Raw genomic sequence first — 18,775 nt, 5'->3', positions numbered from 1 at the left:
CAGGAAACATCACAATGGGCCAGGAAACAATCTCCAAGACCACAAAAGTCTTGTCAGGATAGGCCAAATATCAAAGCCATTCTGAGTTTTCTTTGAGTTTGGAAGATTAGTTCATCATGAATTTGTGCCAGATGACAAACTGTTAATCGATGGTACTGTCGGGACCTGTTGCGACGCCTGCGAGAAAATATGAGAAGGAAATGGCCTTAAATGTGGCAAGACAAGACAGTTTATGGCTCTTGCATCATGATAAAGCACCTGCACACTCATCCCTGTTGTTGCACAAAAAAATGAAATCACTGTGCTGCCTTGCCCTCTGTATTCTCCAGACTGGCCCCTGCAGACTTCTTTTTACTTCCAAAGCTGAAAACCTCATTGAAAGGATGAAGATTTGCAATGATAGACAAGATTAAAGAAAATCAGCAGATGGCACTTTGTTCAATCCAGCAAGAGCCATACCAAGACTGCTTTTGGAAGTGGAAATGGCATTGTGAGCAGTGCATCAATCGTGGAGTAGAGTATTTCGAAGGAGACCATGCACAATAAGTGAAAGGTAAGTGCAGAATAATTTCATGGACAAAGTTCTGGATTTTTTTTAAATAGACATGGTAATTAGCAGAGAAACACCCTATTACCCTGCTGATTAGATTTTTTAAGGCCTTGCCAAGAGCTCAAGGAATGGCAACTCATGGGAAATGATATGTTGCTTGGGTGGAAAAATGTTCTCAAACCACGTCTGACAAGTCGTACATCACCTTTACAGGTCTTCTGTTCCCACGCAGCAGTACCCAACACGTGTCTTGTGTGCAGAACATACTATAACTGGTTTGGGTCGAAGTTTTTAAGTGTACATGGCCATGGTTCAACATATCAATGATTCTCTGAGGCAAGAAGTGTATCTGCTTAATCACATCAATACTGTATCTTAATATGTGGAATATAATCTAAAGAGTATTGTTATTTTAGTCTCCTCTATCACAAGACATAAATATGAGTATAAACTGTTACTTGCTAGAGATACAGTAATCTTCTTCTTGCCTGAATTAATACAAAGATTGCTTAATTTCTTCATGATTGATCCCAGTACAGCTATCACCTTAATGAACTGGCCACAATTCTTACCTTTCAGTGTAATTTCTCCTATCAAAGTTGCTCATGCCCCACTGTGTAGACTTAATTGTGAAACATCTTTCTATTTCCATTCATTTATTTACATCCTCCCAAAAGATTTTTACAAAATGTTTTTAAAAAAACTTTAATATATTTTATCAAATATACAAATACAATAACAGGATAGAAAATGGCAAGTGGAATATATTTTTAAGCAATGTGATAGTTAATACTGTGTTCACAATTCAGTTCTGGAAGCAGTATGAACTTGTGCAAATATGCAAAAGTGCACTGAAAACTACCAAACTAAACATAAATATTTTGGTTATAACATAGTACAAATGACATATGTCTGCTTGTCAGATGTCAGTTTCAACTGCATACAGACTGTGTGTGTTATCTTGACCTGTGATGCATATCACAGTATTTTTTTATTCTGGAATGGACCCAGCAAGTTTAATGCTGAACAGCCTGTCGAAGATGTTCTGGCCTGTAATAATGTGCTTGTGCAGCCAAAGAAGGATGTATTGGTGGTGGAAAACAACGGACATGTTCCACAGACATGACATCTGAATCACTTGACTTCAAGAACTTATTAAGCACTGCAAATATCTGTGAATTCAAAACTTGGAACCGCCGAATTCTGTCTACCATTCGCTTCAGTGCCTGAAAAATGAATTGCTGTAATTACTGTCTCAGCATTTTCTGCATATCCAAGTATTTTAAATGCTAAAACTTACAAGTTAGCTAACATAAAAGGCGTTTCAGTTGCATAAGTGAATACATGATCTTTTTCCAAACATGGGACATCTTTATAATGTTATGATATATCATAGTACCTGTGACACTCATATGTTTATAAGCACTTCATATGTATCAAAACATGTGGTGCGTGTTAGAAATCTATTCTGTGACAAATCTAAAGTGTTCAGTGAGAAAAGTTTACATGTGGAACGATAAGAATGCAGTGGGAATGTATTCACATCTATTGGACGTAAACTATGAAAACAAACACTCCAAACCGACATTTCACGCAAGTCTTATCCAATGCAAATCTGTAACGCAACCATCTGTGTGGCGTGCTTATAATTATGCATTATGTATATTTTAGGACAATTAATATGTAAAAAAAAATGCACATGTTGTTAAGGAAACATGAAAATTGTAATGAAAGCATGAAAATCGTCTGAAGATGAATCATAATGATTCGAAACCCGTAACGGTACCTTTTGAATAAAGGAACGGAAAATAAATTTGTGGCTGGTTGCTGTCTCAACACCATCAACATTTATCTCTTGTTTTGTAGCTGTATGTGAGTTCACAAAGCATTAACCCTGCTTACTGGAGGTTTTGATAAATGCATTCCAGAGCAACAGTATACCACATACTCATGATCTAAGGCAGTGTTGGGCAAGTATGCAGCAGGGTCGCACTGCTTCCAGTTCCTCAGAAAAGATTTGGATATTCTTCCCACAACTGAACATGGTGTAGCTGTAGTAATGAGGGGTGTTCATACTGGAGTCAAGATTGCTTATTGCATCCAATGGCCTCCAAGTAATTGTCTTCTGTGTGTGATGCTCAGTCTTGCCTTGGCAGTCAATAAAGGTGGAGCTCCCACTCATGTCTCATGCCTGGTTTGAATTACATTTTGTGATTTGCTTTTTGTATTACAACATGTCCTTGGTTCCCTCCACTCACCTACCCTTAATTTACGTTAATTTCTTCTGTCTCAACATTTTTTCACAATAACTACTCCTTTCCTCACTCAGTTTTAATTTTCTACATCTTTTATTTTCTTACCTGCCTATTTTTCACGGCCCCTTCCCACCTCTGTTACGTACAATGCACTTAGCTTTTCACCCTTATTAACTCATGCATGACGTTTAAGCAGTAATCTCTGTCTTGCACATTACCCTGTCTTCCACCTTTAAGCTCTCAGGTTTTCAAATCTCATCCAGTGCAGTCCCCAATGATCAGTTTTTCCTTCTCATCGTGTCTGGTAAGTCTCCCCTGACCCATGGTTCTCGGTGACTTTCTCAAAATCTATTCCTAGGCCTCTCCAGTCCTTTACCTTCGCCCCTCTTCCTTTCCCTTCAACCCTTCTGCTTCAATGAGAGCCACTAGCTCTGAAATCTAGCCCTGATATTTCACCTGTCATAGCTGGCAGAACTTTGTGCCATTTGCTTTACAATTTCTGTTTCATTTCACAGTTCGGTGTAATAATAATGTTCAGTGAAAACAACTTCTCATTTCTCTAGAATCTAAGTCACTTATTTCTGACATATTGTTCTACACTTTTTGAGCTTAGACCGTTCTTTCTAGATGACACATTTTTCACAAATACTGGTACAGAGCTTCTTTTATGTGTGTGTTCTGCTGCTGCTTGATGAGTAGATTTTTTATCTATCCAATTAATTTTTTTTTTTCAAAAATTGATTGATTTTGTTGTTGAAGAACTTATGTCACAGTGATCCAAAACAAAAGAAGAGGCATGCTCATGAAGGGAGTGCTTTACTATCAGGAAAACACTTGTCTGCTCATTGGCTGTAAACCAATCTCATCAACAAATTTGAATGAGATACTGTCGCACACCTGCCCTACTGCACAGACATAGCTCCAAGTGACTTCCATCTCTTCCCTGAATTTAAGAAATGCCTGGGTGGGACACATTTCACAACTGGAGAGGAGCTGAAAAAAGAAGTTTTAAGCTACCTTTGTGACATGGCAGGAGAGTCCTACGATGCAGACATACAGAAGATGGTACACCAAATGTAAAAATACACCTATCTCAATGGCAATTATGTCAAAAAATAGGTAGAAGTTTAAGCTTTCCACACATGTATTATTCAGTACTGACAGACATGTTTTTCCATTGTGAAAAATAATTGGTAACCTTATTTTATGGACAACCCTCATAGTTCCAACCAAGAATCTTTTCCTGATATTTCATCTGCGCCATTTGCTGCTTTACAATTTCTGTTTCATTTCACAGTTTGGTGTAATAATGATGTTCAGTGAAAACAACTTGCCATTTCTCTATAATCTAAATCACTTATTTCTGACATATTGTTCTACACTTTTTGAGCTTAGACCATTCTTTCTGGGTGATTCATTTTTCACAAATCCCGGTATAACCAACATGTCCTATTTGGTTACAGACAGAATTTCATTACTGTGAGACTATGGTGAACAGACAGATGCCAGTAAAAAGTGTTTTCTAAAACAATAGGACAACAATAAATGTACTTACAATTCCTTTAACATTTTCATCCTTGTTGTCAACTCTTTGAACTCTCAATATATGATAACAAAAATCTAATGCCTCAAAGCGCCGCTGTTGTCCCAGTAGAACAATCATAGTGCAGCCAGCCCAGTTCAGACCTTCTCCAAACAGCTCCCTGGTTGCACAAGAGAGATGCCTTAGTGAACAATTTATGTATCTGTCAACTTAATAAAACTAAAAAAATACAAATTATTTCATTAAATTAAACTTCATTCTATGTAATCATTAATACATAACATTTTGATACTAAAAAATGTAAACTGTCTGAATACTTCTTAAACAATAGTAACTTTTTGTAATCCTTGTGTCCTCCTTTCTCTTGTCATGTGCTTATAACTAATTACACTGCTGGGCATTAAAACTGCAATACCATAAATGATAGCAAGCAAATAAAATGTTATGTATCATGCATATACCGTTCTGTAGGAAGAATAAATCATTAAATTTGTATAGGTGCAGATTGTGAAATTTACTACAAAGAGCTGCCACTTTTAGCAACACCGGCTGTAAACCAGCTCAACATAGAGTTGAACTAAGCTAGCTATGGCATTTCATGCCATGCTGCTTCAGGTCTTCATAAGAATTCATCAGTCATAGCAGTTGGCACACCAGTCTCTTGTTAACCTGTGGCCAGATGTTTTCAATGGGTGAGAGATCTGGAGAACATTTTGGCCAGGTCAGTCATCTAACTCCCACTATATTGAGGGAAGGCAGGACAGCAGGGGCAACACACAGTCTTGCATTTTCTTGTAGAAAGGTAACATCTCAGAGACAAAGTCAGCGGTCTTAACGTGTCAGACGTGCAATGGCCACTGTCCAAATCAGGGCTGTGATAACCAAAGCAGCTCTCCAACTGCTGGACCCAAATGACAATGACAAAAGACAATTGCAATCTAACAGCATTTGTTCTCCTTGGAGCCCCTACACATGGTTTGTCTTTTATGATGCATACACAAAACCAGGACTTGTTTGAAAAGACAATACTATGCTACTCCTTCGCCCAGTGTTGTCATTGGGCACATCACTGTCAGTACGCCTCTTTGAGCAGCCGTGTCACGGGCAAACGCAACAATGATTATGGCGTTGACAATTTTTGGTGCTCCAGACATAATTATTGAACTGCCTGCTTAGATACTTATCTTGCTGTAAACAAGCCCGTTACAGGGCTGTATGATTCTGTACGGCCATGTGAGCAAACTGTGTCCACTCACACACTATTTGAGGACATCTTTTGAAATCCTGCATAGTGTTGAGTATAGCCCTCCCGATCCCATTGATTGCATATTCACAGCCACAGGATTCTGCCTAACGCACCAATACTGAATGAAAAATGAAATTCTTGATGAGTCACAATCCTTTTGCTGTCGAATTCCGACAAATGCTGATAGGTGTTTCATCTTTTTACCTGGGTGCATAACCTGATCTTTTCACAAACAACAAATATTCAAACAAAACCCACTGCGTAATATTTGCTAATATACAGAATGTATGAAGTAGACGAAGATGAGATATAGTGCAAGAAAATCTGACAGCACTGGATGACCTAATTTGAAACAAGGCCCTTGAAGTAGATGACAGTCCCTCATAATTATCAGAATGCTTGGGAGAGTCATTGAAGGTAGAACTATCTTACATGGTGTGCAAGATATGAAACATACAAAAATACCTTTAGATTTCATAAAGAATGTAATAATACATACTTCAAAGAAGACAGGTGCTCATAGGAGTGAATAATACCAAACCATCAGTTTAATATGTCATGTTTTCAAAATACTGACACAAATTATGTACAGAGGATTGGAATAACTAGTAGGAGCCAATCTTGGGGAAGACTGGTCTGGGTTCTAGAGAAATGTAAGAACTCGTGAGGCAATACTGAAATACTGACCCTACAACTTCTCTTAGAAAATAAGTGAAGGGAAGGCAAACTTACATTTATCGCATTTGTAGAATGCTTTTTGAAATTATTAAGATAGCAGGAGTAAAATACAGGAAGCAAAAGGCTATTTACAACTAACACAGAAACCAGACAACAGTAGTTAAGAGTTGCGGGGCACGAAAGGGAATTAATAGCTCAGAAGGGATTGAGACAGAGTTGTAGCCTATACCTGACACTACAACTGTACAGTGAGCAAGGAATAAAGAAGACCGATGAGAAATATGGGACTGAATCAAAGTTGAGGAAGAATAAATAACAACTCTGCAGTCTCTTGAAAACATTGTAATTCTATCAGACATGGGCAAGAACTTGAAAAGAGGCTATAAGATTACCATAAACAAAAGTAAAACAAGGCAATGGAATGTAGTCTACCTAAATCATGTGATGCTGATAGAATTAGGTTACAAAATTAGACAACAAAGGTAGAATATGAGTTTTTTTTTATTTGAGCAGTACAAAATACTGATTATGGCTGAAGTGGAGAAGGCATAAAATGCATACTGACAATAGTGAGAAAAGCATTTATGAAAAAGAGATGCCTGTTACCCTCAAATATAAATTTAAATGTCCAGAAAGTTTGTATATAGTTTAACCTTATATGGAAGTGAAAAGTGGTTGATACACAGTTCACACAAGAAGTAAACAGAACCTTTTGAAATGTGGTGCTACAGAAGAATGGCAGGAAAATAATTTGTAGATTGAACAACTAATGAAGTGGCACTGAATTAAACTGGGGGAAAAAGAAATTTATTGCTAAGCCATGCTAAAAGAAGTACTCTGCTGATAGGACATCCTGGACATCGCAGAATTGTTAATATGGTAACGAAGGGAAAAGAAAGAGACTGTGGGGGAGAGCAAAGCTTGAATAGAGTAAGCACACTTAAATGGAAGTACACTGCAGTAGTTATGTAGGGATGAAAAGTCTTTGGAGAGCTGTTCAGTCCAGACTTCTGACTGAAGACCACAACGACAAAATGTAGACTGAGTTACTCCTACCTACTTGTGTGGTTGTCCTGAAATGCTAACCATTTACACATCTAAGCATATGATACACTTCATGCCAATTAGACATTTTTTGTCAGTTGCCTTTATGGTGTTGCATTTTAATGACGAGCAGCATAGTTCAAAGAAGTTGGCTCTTCACACAGTAGCAAAAAGAGTTCATTCTTAAAAAATAAACACAGACTGTTTTTAATTCCATATATCAGAAACAAAGTTAAGTTTCGTGGAAAACTTACTCTACAGTGAATTCTGTTTCCCCAACTGGAATGCAGTACACAAACTGCAAAGCAGACCACAAACGATGAAATTCAGTGCATTCATCAACATTCATTACACCATTTGTTGGTGGTGGTCCCACCCAAATAGGATCATCAAGAAAGCTTCTGAGACGACTCAGAACCACTTCAAATATTGACAAACCACAGCAGAGACGTTCTCTTGTCAGAAGGTCTCCTTCTCTTGCTATTAGTGCTTGCTGAAATAAGGAAATAAGATAACTTGACAGTGATTCCACAATCTCATTTGTCAACATATTATTCAAAGTGATGTTTAACACAATGACTCTAAATCATGAAAGTTTAATACTTATGTTACACATTTTTTGTGCATACTTCTTAGGTGATGAAATTGTATAGTGTTGTGAAGCCATAGAGCAAGGGGTTGTTAAATGTTTTATTTGCAGTTCTCCCTCCATTTTACAGAAAAAAGATATCTTAATACTTCAAGGACACTAATTATGTTTGTATGTAAATGTACATTCTATTAATGGCATACAATCTTCATATTGGCTTCCTGTTTTCTAATCCACCTTAACAAACATAATAGCCCAGGCATAATTATCTAAAAGAGAGAAGTCACCACTCCTTTTTTAGAGCAAACAAGCTTGGGCCCCACAGTGATCAAATATTGAATTTTTAATTATAGGAAAGAAAACACAAATGCCAGTGATTTGGAATGTAACACACAACACACACACACACACACAATGACTGTAGGACAGGAGACACACACACACACACACACACACACACACACACACACACACACTATCTTATCATCACAAACACCTCGTAATATTGTCAGACGCATTGGAGGTGTGTGCTATTCTGTTATGCTTCATGAAATAACTACGTACTTTTGTAAATTCTCAGGTCCAATAACCTGTGTTGAACTAACTGTACAGAAAAAAGAAAAATACTGTTTCCCATCTCGATTTATTTCAAGTAAAGGTGCTTCTGACCTTCACATTTAGTACCATTAAACACTAACAAACAATCCTGTTTTCACGTCATGGAGAAGCTCTTGATGCAAGGAGAGGCTCTCAATGCAACCGATCAGGATTTTCAGAACTCACTTGTTAATTGTTCCGTGAATTCGTGTGCCCAGATCAATGCAACTATGCTTCATTGGGAAAAAAGGGCATCTCAACATCAACTAGTCAAGTGATGTGACTATTTTCTTGGACTTCTTTCCGAATCCACTTCTAAATCATCTAGTTTAATCCTGGTTGAAACACTTGACTTTTTAGAGTTTTGTTTATCTTAACATAGATCCAATCTCAAAATTTCTTTACTAACGTATGTATTGGCAAAGCATTGTGAACTTGTACAATGGGAAATTTCATTATAAAGGTAATCTTAATTCGTCAAATGACAATTATTCTTTTATAGTTCATCCCAAGAAATACAGGGTGACACACGGGAGACGGACTGTTTTGAAATGCGTAGTACTGAGGGCGTGGTGGTGGGAGGTGGCCCTGGTGGGGGTAGTTCTGATCCACACAAGACGCCACTTTATTTACTCGGTCACTATTGAGCAGTGGAGCTTGCAACATCAAGTGTTTGTCTATAACAGTTTCGTGAAAAGTGGTGAGTCTATTATTGCAATGCAGCGATTGTTTCGTGTGCAGTTTAATGTCAGTCAACGTGGAGCTGTTCCGAGCCATAACACAATCCTCAGATGGGTGGAAAACTTCAGATCAACTGGAAACATACTGGATAAGAAGCATCCTGGCCCGAAACGCAGAGTAACGACACCAGAAAATGTTGAAAGGGTAAGGCAAGCGGCAGTCAGAAGCCCAGGACCATCAACTAGACGTCATGCTAGTGAGTTACGAATCAATTGTGAATCGGTTAGATGAATTTTGCATAAAGAATTAAAATTCCATCCCTACAAAATGCTCATCCAACAACTTAAGGAAACTCATTTCGCTGTACGAGAAGACTTCGCTTACAGAATGTAAGTGATTTTGGGATCAAATAAAAATGAAATTTTATTGATGAGCGATGAAGCTCATTTTCATTTAAATGGGACCGTAAATAAGCAAAACCTATGTTACTGGGCTCCAGAGCATCCACACCTTATCCACCAGCGTTCTCTACACTCAGAAAAAGTAACAGTCTGGTGTGCTCTTAGCTCTGTTGGCATTATTGGACCTTATTTTTTTGAAGAGAACGGGGCCACAGTTACTGTTAATTCGGTTCGATACATTTATATGCTTGAAACATTCTTGAAACCAGAACTAAGAAGATGACGAATCCCTTTAAAATGTGTTTGGTTCCAGCAGGATGGAGCAACATCGCACACCACAAACACTTCAATAACAGTTCTTAGACACACGTTTCCTCGCCGGATTATCTCACGGTTTGGCAATGTTCCTTGGCCTCCCATGTCTCCCGACTTGTCAGTATGTGACTTTTTTCTGTGTGGGGAACTGTGTCTATAACCACAAACCACGAAATTTGGACGAGTTGAAGAATGCAATCATTCAAGAAATTGCTGCCATCCCCGCAGAGATTTTAGTCTGTGTGATGGAGGATTTTGAGAAGAGACTTGAGTCCTGCATTCTAAATGTTGGACATCACCTTGACGACATTATTTTTCACAAATAACTTTTTTAACCAAAATGAAAAATAATGAGCTTTGATTTTGTGTAAGTAAACATGCATTAATTTTAAAGTTGGCTGAGTATTATTGCATTAAAAACCGTCCATCTCCCGTGTGTCACCCTGTACTTATTGAACCTTTGTCTATAATGCAATGAATGGAAATTACACACAACAAAGGAAACGAAGTATACTCAATCGCTCAGTAAATGAGCAACAACACTCTGTTAACCAAAGTGCCACCTGTCCAGCAGCATGTAGTGGCTGGACTACTTACGAGGGTACTGTTTCCTGCACAACACTGCAGACAGTGCTTGTGTAACATGTTAATCACCTTGTATTTTCTTTTTCGAAACAAAACATGTTGTTAATAAGTAGCAGCAGGCACATGCACAAACAGAAATTTCCACAAAAAACACATACAAGACCCAAGATCTAGCAAACAAAACGGGAACTACAAAAGTTTGACATCATTCTTGAATATTGAAAAGAAAATATCAACCATCCTCTGTGGCTTAAAAAAATGTATATAAAAATAAAAGAATACTACAATACAGACTTGGCAGTATCTTCAAAACAGAACTATTCTGTATGGCCCTGTCAATACACTCCCAATATACATCCTTTTCAGACTCCACTGCTTGCTTATCTACTGCTGTGTGTTCTATTCCAATAGTACTACTGTATGTTGCAGCCACAGTCATCATCTTCGCTAAATCATTATTTCATTTCAATTAATTTCATTACTTCCTCACCAGAGAAAGGACCATGTGCATGTAATCCTACAGGTTTAACTGTAATTCCAACTACTCTGACAGCAAAGTATGAACAAACGCTTACATAGAATGATCCTCCATTATCTTTTTTTCTTTTTCCCAAGCAGTATCCCAGACAAACAATAATCTCCACTATGAAACAGCTAAAAGTGTGCACACTCCCAGTTGCAGGCTGCCTATATAACAGCATACAGGAGCAATAAAAATTTGTTTTTTCAGTGCTTCATTTCATTATCGACCGAATTTAAGAATGTAAAATGCTGTAGTAATCTACTAATCAAGCAGTGTATTCTTATGTTCAAGGTTTAATACAACAAGAAAAACATTACAGTCAGAAACTGTGGATATATCTTGAGACAGCATACACATGTTGCACCAATAACCAGACGATATTCATTCAGTATTTGCAAATGAGAGAAAAAGACGGAAGTGGAAGAAACGAGAATGTTAAGGTGTATGAGTGGGGTGACACGAAAGGATAGACTAAGGAATGAGTACATCAGGGGAACAGTGAAAGTGGGGCCCATAGGGAAGAAGATCCAAGAAAGTAGGCGAAGATGGTATGGACATGTGCAGAGAAGAGGGGAGTACTACGTGGGGAGAGGAGTTGAAGACCTAGAAATCAAGGAGAAGAGGAAAACTGAAACCGAGATGGAAAGACAAGGTAGCAGGGGGCCTATGGGAGACAGGATGGCTCAGAGAAGAAGTACTGGATAGGCATTTATGGAAGAGAAGGATTCAGCAAAGCAATGCCGAGCCCACATGACATGGGAAAAGGCTGAGATGGTGATGAGATGATGATGATGATGATGATTTGCAAATGAAAGTGTTTGGTGACTTCCAACAAACTTTACACATAATTCCAAATTTTTCTTACTAGCGCCCCCCCCCCTCCCACCCACCCACATAATAACATAATAATGAAAGAAAAAGTTAATTGCTTACTACATTTTCGATGTTCACATCTGGTACAAGGCTTTAATTTATTACTTCTTTATTATTAACTCTATTTGCAGAGATTTCACGAACAGTATCAGTGTATACCATTGAATACAAAATTATAATGTTGCACGAAATATAGTTCATGAGATATGATGTCATAAATATTGAGATGCACGAAAAAACTGAGCACATATTACCCAGACTATAGTGTCAATTCAAGTGAAGTGATCCAATAAAAATTAGGTGGATTGCTTGACCATAATTAATTTTTTTGTGTGTGTGATTACCCTATAATTGAGCACAGTTAAAAAAAAAAAACCTCACAACGTTAATGAATGGCAGCTATTTTTATTTGCAAGCACATAATGACTTTTCAATTTAGAGATATTAGCATTAATTTGAATCTCTCTGCACTGGGTTAAGTCACAACACTGCAACTGACATGATCATTTATCACCCAAACTACCCTACAGTCAAATATAACCAGTCAAAATGATCTCCAAAGTTTGGTATTGAAAACTTAGAAAATCCACTTTTTAGACCCAAAAACAACAACTGAGGAGTGATTTATCATAGTGTATTTTTTTCTCTAGTTAGATATAATAAACTACTAGCCTTATATAGAGCAAGAACACTGACAAATGGTCCCTTAATTTTTTATAAATTTTTGAAATTTGAAAATATTTATTTTTCGTAAAGTTAGCAGGAAGTTATCTGTGGTGAGACTGAATATATAAATTTGATGTTTGCACATTTTGTACACATATATGATGGCAAAGTTCTGCAAAAATTTCAGCATTGAAATTTGACTGAACCAATGATATGAATTTTTGAAAAATGAAGAAATAAATCACATTAAACTACAATTGATCATATGGCTCTTGCCTAATTCATGTGTGATGCTGGTTAGAAGTAACCAATTATTATTGAAGTTAAGGCACTGAATTATATGCAAAAACTCATAAAATTACTCAACTCAACATTTATATTATCCTGACAAATTTAAAATAAATATTTTCAATTAACATACTTTTGAGATGCAGTGCTTCCTAATTCAAGTTGTGATTGTTAAGAACACTCATTTCTTCAGACAGCTTTAGTGATATAGAACAAGATCTCCCTGTTACTGTGATAAGTTCAAGCACTGAAAGCTTCCTTAATATGTTTTTCATTGGTATCCAAACTTTGCCACTAATAGATTTCCTGAATGAAGTTCTTGGGTCAGCAGGATGGTAAAAATCCACAAAAACATCATTGATTTCCAAACTTATTTTTTCAACCTGTGCAAGCCACCATTGTCCATCATACCACTCATGCCACTATGTCATTCAATGTTAAAGGCAGAGATGTAATTTTACTGACAGAGTGATCCTTGTAAATTTTGGTTTCTGACGTTACATATCATCAAACTAAGTTTTCTGCAATGCCAAGGATTTTGTGGAATTGCTTTGCTCCTTTTATTGTTATACAGTTTTTAAATCTGGCCTAAAAAAGTGTTGTTTTGATATTAAGAACTACCTCTTCTTTCTTGATGAGAAAATAGGTGATGCTTTCAATATTATTCTTGCAAAAGGCATCCATGTCCTCTACTGGAAGAACTTTGTCTAGTGTCTTTCTTTGTAGGCCAGCTTCACTCACTTCATGTTTTGTTGTACCTCCTAAACCATCACATGCATTTTTACCAGGGCAAGAGCCAAAAAAGTGCCATTCAGCCTCCAACCCGAAATCTACTTTCCAGTTGCAAAGATTTGAAAATTTTTTTGTTCTTGTACTGACTACCACTTCCATTTGAAAAGTACATGAGCTTCTCAACCTTGGGCAACTTTTCTGTTATGTAATTTGTTACACACTTTTGAAATACACGGTCAGCTGAAGCGTTGTGCTCCAAGTAGTCGCTTAGAGTGCAAATTGAAGAACTGCCAATTCGTGTTTCTCATTTTTGAAGTGCAGAAAAAATGGATGCACTGTTGCCTGGTCATTGACCCAAGCTTGCTTTGGATTTTAGAAACATAGTGGGGACTTTTGAGATTTTCTAAGTTATCAATTAAAGATTCAAAGTTCTCTCCCAAGATTCAACCAGTCATCATTTTGGCCCTGTTTGTTGTGACCCACTGTTTGAAGGTAACATTGTCAGGCATTTCCTCCTCAGATTTGTTAAACAATTCAAGAATGATTTCTTTACCACGGCATTCATCATGCAAACTCATCATGCAGTCATAATTCTTGGTGTTACAGACCATTAAATCTAGTAACTCTTTGTAGTTAACATCATTGAGTTCGCACCCACAGTCATCAGTTTGACATTTTGATGACATAAATGAACAAATATGGGGTGTGTTCCTGGGTAGCCAGCCAAAATACATCACTTAGTGTGAAGGTCACAAAATTTTATCTCCCAGTTTTGCATTCAGGATGAGCATTTTTGAAAGCTACGCAAAGTTCATTTAATTTTACAGCACTAGTCGTTTCTGCTTTTTATAACAAATCATCTGCTATCTTTGCTACGTGGGCACATTCTACTGTTTTCACTGTCTTCAAAAAACTGCCGGACCTTTTCAACTGTTTCTTCACTTACACCTACTCCTTTCTTCTTTCCTAAAACTGATAGAATGCCCCTAATTTTCATGTTAGTCTAACCAAACAATCACAAACATTGAACTCGTGAACTATTTTTTCTCTTGACAAAGAGTCATGGAACAAACTTACAATTTTAACTTTTTCCTCTTCAGGTGTCACTGAACACTTACTTTTTAATTTCTCAAGTGAGCTCACGTATTCAGTGTTGGATGATTCTGGAAGTAGGTTTTCTTCCTTTTAGAAATACTGTTGGTATCCGCATTATTAAAGCACGATTCTAAATCTTTTCTAATTTTGTCCGAAATTCGTTGTTCCTTGCTTACTATAGCTGCTTTTGTTTTTCTTTGAAGCAGGTGATACCTCTAAATTAGAACATGCAGAATGCAATTTGCTAATAGTTTCCTCATTAGGAATACAAATTTCATTTACAAGGTTACAGTATTCTGGTCCTGGAGTCATGATAAATATTTTTGAGTAACAGAATGAGATTTTCACTCTGCAGTGGAGTGTGCGATGATATGAAACTTCCTGACAGATTAAAACTGTGTGCCGGACTGAGACTCCAACTCGGGACCTTTGCCTTTCGTGGGCAAGTGCTCTACCAACTGAGCTACCCAAGCACGAATCACGCCCCGTCCTCACAGCTTTACTTCTGCCAGTACCTCGCCTCTCTGCCAGGAAGTTTCATATCAGCGCACACTCCGCTGCAGAGTGAAAATCTCATTCTGGAAACATCCCCTAGGCTGTGGCTAAGCCATGTCTCCACAATATTTTTGAGTAACAGTTTCCAGGAATCACATTAAGTTTCCCACGGGAAGCTGTTTTACTCAGATCTAACAAGGACAAATGTTCATGTTATATTTCCCTCAAACCTTTAATAACTGGCTTTTTATGAACTTTGAGTGGATCAGAGTTTTTCTTTTCCAAAAATGTGACTGTACTTCAGAATATATACACTCCTGGAAATGGAAAAAAGAACACATTGACACCGGTGTGTCAGACCCACCATACTTGCTCCGGACACTGCGAGAGGGCTGTACAAGCAATGATCACACGCATGGCACAGCGGACACACCAGGAACCGCGGTGTTGGCCGTCGAATGGCGCTAGCTGCGCAGCATTTGTGCACCGCCGCCGTCAGTGTCAGCCAGTTTGCCGTGGCATACGGAGCTCCATCGCAGTCTTTAACACTGGTAGCACGCCGCGACAGCGTGGACGTGAACCGTATGTGTAGTTGACGGACTTTGAGCGAGGGCGTATAGTGGGCATGCGGGAGGCCGGGTGGACGTACCGCCGAATTGCTCAACACGTGGGGCGTGAGGTCTCCACAGTACATCGATGTTGTCGCCAGTGGTCGGCGGAAGGTGCACGTGCCCATCGACCTGGGACCGGACCGCAGCGACGCACGGATGCACGCCAAGACCATAGGATCCTACGCAGTGCCGTAGGGGACCGCACCGCCACTTCCCAGCAAATTAGGGACACTGTTGCTCCTGGGGTATCGGCGAGGACCATTCGCAACCGTCTCCATGAAGCTGGGCTACGGTCCCGCACACCGTTAAGTCCGTCTTCCGCTCACGCCCCAACATTGTGCAGCCCGCCTCCAGTGGTGTCGCGACAGGCGTGAATGGAGGGGCGAATGAAGACGTGTTGTCTTCAGCGATGAGAGTCGCTTCTGCCATGGTGCCAATGATGGTCGTATGCGTGTTTGGCGCCGTGCAGGTGAGCGCCACAATCAGGACTGCATACGACCGATGCACACAGGGCCAACACCTGGCATCATGGTGTGGGGAGCGATCTTCTACACTGGCCGTACACCACTGGTGATCGTCGAGGGGACACTGAATAGTGCACGGTACATCCAAACCGTCATCGAACCCATCGTTCTACCATTCCTAGACCGGCAAGGGAACTTGCTGTTCCAACAGGACAATGCACGTCCGCATGTATCCCGTGCCACCCAACGTGCTCTAGAAGGTGTAAGTCAACTACCCTGGCCAGCAAGATCTCCGGATCTGTCCCCCATTGAGCATGTTTGGGACTGGATGAAGCGTCGTCTCACGCGGTCTGCACGTCCAGCACGAACGCTGGTCCAACTGAGGCGCCAGGTGGAAATGGCATGGCAAGCCGTTCCACAGGACTACATCCAGCATCTCTACGATCGTCTCCATGGGAGAATAGCAGCCTGCATTGCTGCGAAAGGTGGATATACACTGTACTAGTGCCGACATTGTGCATGCTCTGTTGCCTGTGTCTATGTGCCTGTGGTTCTGTCAGTGTGATCATGTGATGTATCTGACCCCAGGAATGTGTCAATAAAGTGTCCCCTTCCTGGGACAATGAATTCACGGTGTTCTTATTTCAATTTCCAGGAGTATATTTTCTCATAATGCATACAGATGATACAGAAGATTCTTCTCATAATTTAAACAAAGCTTGCCTATCTTCATCAAAGTCATTAACATTTTTTAAGTTTTTTGAAACTGAACCATAAACTGTTTTGTGACACACTTCACTTACTACATGTCCAATACAGCACTGTTCATCCATTTTGTTGCATCCAAATTAGCCTTTCAAATTTATTTATTATTAAATTTTAAAATTTTTTAGATAATTAAAAATTACACTTAAGACAAAATCACATAAAATATTTTACACTCTCAACTAAGTATTTACTTGCACTGTAACAGAGGTTTCTGAACAGACTGACTACACCAGTGCCATACCCAGCAAATGTAGTGGGGGTACACAGCACATGAACAGACTCGTCCCTGACTACTGGGCTCCAGTGCAGACTTGTAACTCTGTACACTGAGCTGCTGTACACCCTTGTCTTGACGACTAAACTCATGCACAAAACTGTAGCCACCTCAACAACAGAGAAATTTCACGTGTTTATTATTTCACTTTGCTCATTTTGAACATGTAGTAATGTGCTACTTAACTGAGAATAGACCTAGAGGTAAATGGAAATTTTTTGAAACGTAGAACTAAAGAAATGCTCCTATTGTTTAATATTTTATTATTAAAACAAATAATACTAACAAAAGTAGGATGATAGTGTTATCCAAATATAGGTCACAACTAAATTTTATTACAATGAAACAATAAACTATTTAAACAGGCAACAACCATAAGATCAGTTGCTGTGTAATGTCAATTATTTCAATTCAGTCCCACCAGAGATTGTTGTTGTTGTTGTGCTCTTCAGTCCTGAGACTGGTTTGATGCAGCTCTCCATGCTACACTATCCTGTGCAAGTTTCTTCATCTCCCAGTACCTACTGCAACCTACATCCTTCTGAATCTGCTTAGTGTATTCATCTCTTGGTCTCCCTCTACGATTTTTACCCTCCACGCTGCCCTCCAATGCTAAATTTGTGATCCCTTGATGCCTCAGAACATGTCCTACCAACCGGTCCCTTCTTCTCGTCAAGTTGTGCCACAAACTTCTCTTCTCCCCAATTCTATTCAATACCTCCTCATTAGTTACGTGGTCTACCCACCTAATCTTCAACATTCTTCTGTAGCACCACATTTCAAAAGCTTCTATTCTCTTCCTGTCCAAACTATTTATTGTCCATGTTTCATTTCCATACATGGCTACACTCCATACAAATACTTTCAGAAACGACTTCCTCACACTTAAATCTATACTCGATGTTAACAAATTTACCTTTCTCAGAAACGCTTTCCTTGCCATTGCCAGTCTACATTTTATATCCTCTCTACTTCGACCATCATCAGTTATTTTGCTCCCCAAATAACAAAACTCCTTTACCACTTTAAGTGTCTCATTTCCTAATCTAATTCCCTCAGCATTACCCGACTTAATTCGACTACATTCCATTATCCTTGTTTTGCTTTTGTTGATGTTCATCTTATATCCTCCTTTCGAGACACTGTCCATTCCGTTCAACTGCTCTTCCAAGTCCTTTGCTGTCTCTAACAGAATTCAATGTCATCGGCGAACCTCAAAGTTTTTATTTCTTCTCTATGGATTTTAATACCTACTCCGAATTTTTCTTTTGTTTCCTTTACTGCTTGCTCAATATACAGATTGAATAACATTGGGGATAGGCTACAACCCTGTCTCACTCCCTTCCCAACCACTGCTTCCCTTTCATGCCCCTCGACTCTTATAACTGCCATCTGCTTTCTGTACAAATTGTAAATAGCCTTTCGCTCCCTGTATTTCACCCCTGCCACCTTTAGAATCTGAAAGAGAGTATTCCACTCAACATTGTCAAAAGCTATCTCTA

At 38.8% G+C, this 18,775-nt stretch overlaps 1 protein-coding gene across 2 annotated transcripts in view; it reads right to left on the bottom strand.

Annotated features, from left to right (window-relative positions):
- Positions 1 to 1,239: 1,239 nt before the first annotated feature.
- The window catches only part of LOC126412261 (cytoplasmic FMR1-interacting protein), a 149,843-nt gene continuing 132,307 nt past the window's right edge, over positions 1,240 to 18,775 (bottom strand). For both annotated transcript variants that reach the window (XM_050081765.1, XM_050081766.1), the window contains 3 exons: positions 7,571 to 7,809; positions 4,361 to 4,508; positions 1,240 to 1,776 (listed from right to left, as the gene is read on the bottom strand). In XM_050081765.1, the coding sequence (XP_049937722.1) occupies positions 1,567 to 1,776; positions 4,361 to 4,508; positions 7,571 to 7,809 (597 nt within the window). In that variant the 3' untranslated portion in view covers positions 1,240 to 1,566. The remainder of the gene's footprint in view (positions 1,777 to 4,360; positions 4,509 to 7,570; positions 7,810 to 18,775) is intronic.

This window comes from Schistocerca serialis, chromosome 7, assembly GCF_023864345.2.
Source record: "Schistocerca serialis cubense isolate TAMUIC-IGC-003099 chromosome 7, iqSchSeri2.2, whole genome shotgun sequence".
Taxonomy (NCBI): Eukaryota; Metazoa; Arthropoda; class Insecta; order Orthoptera; family Acrididae; genus Schistocerca; species Schistocerca serialis.
The sequence above is the reverse complement of the archived record's forward strand: the minus strand, read 5'-3'. Positions and strand labels throughout refer to the sequence as shown.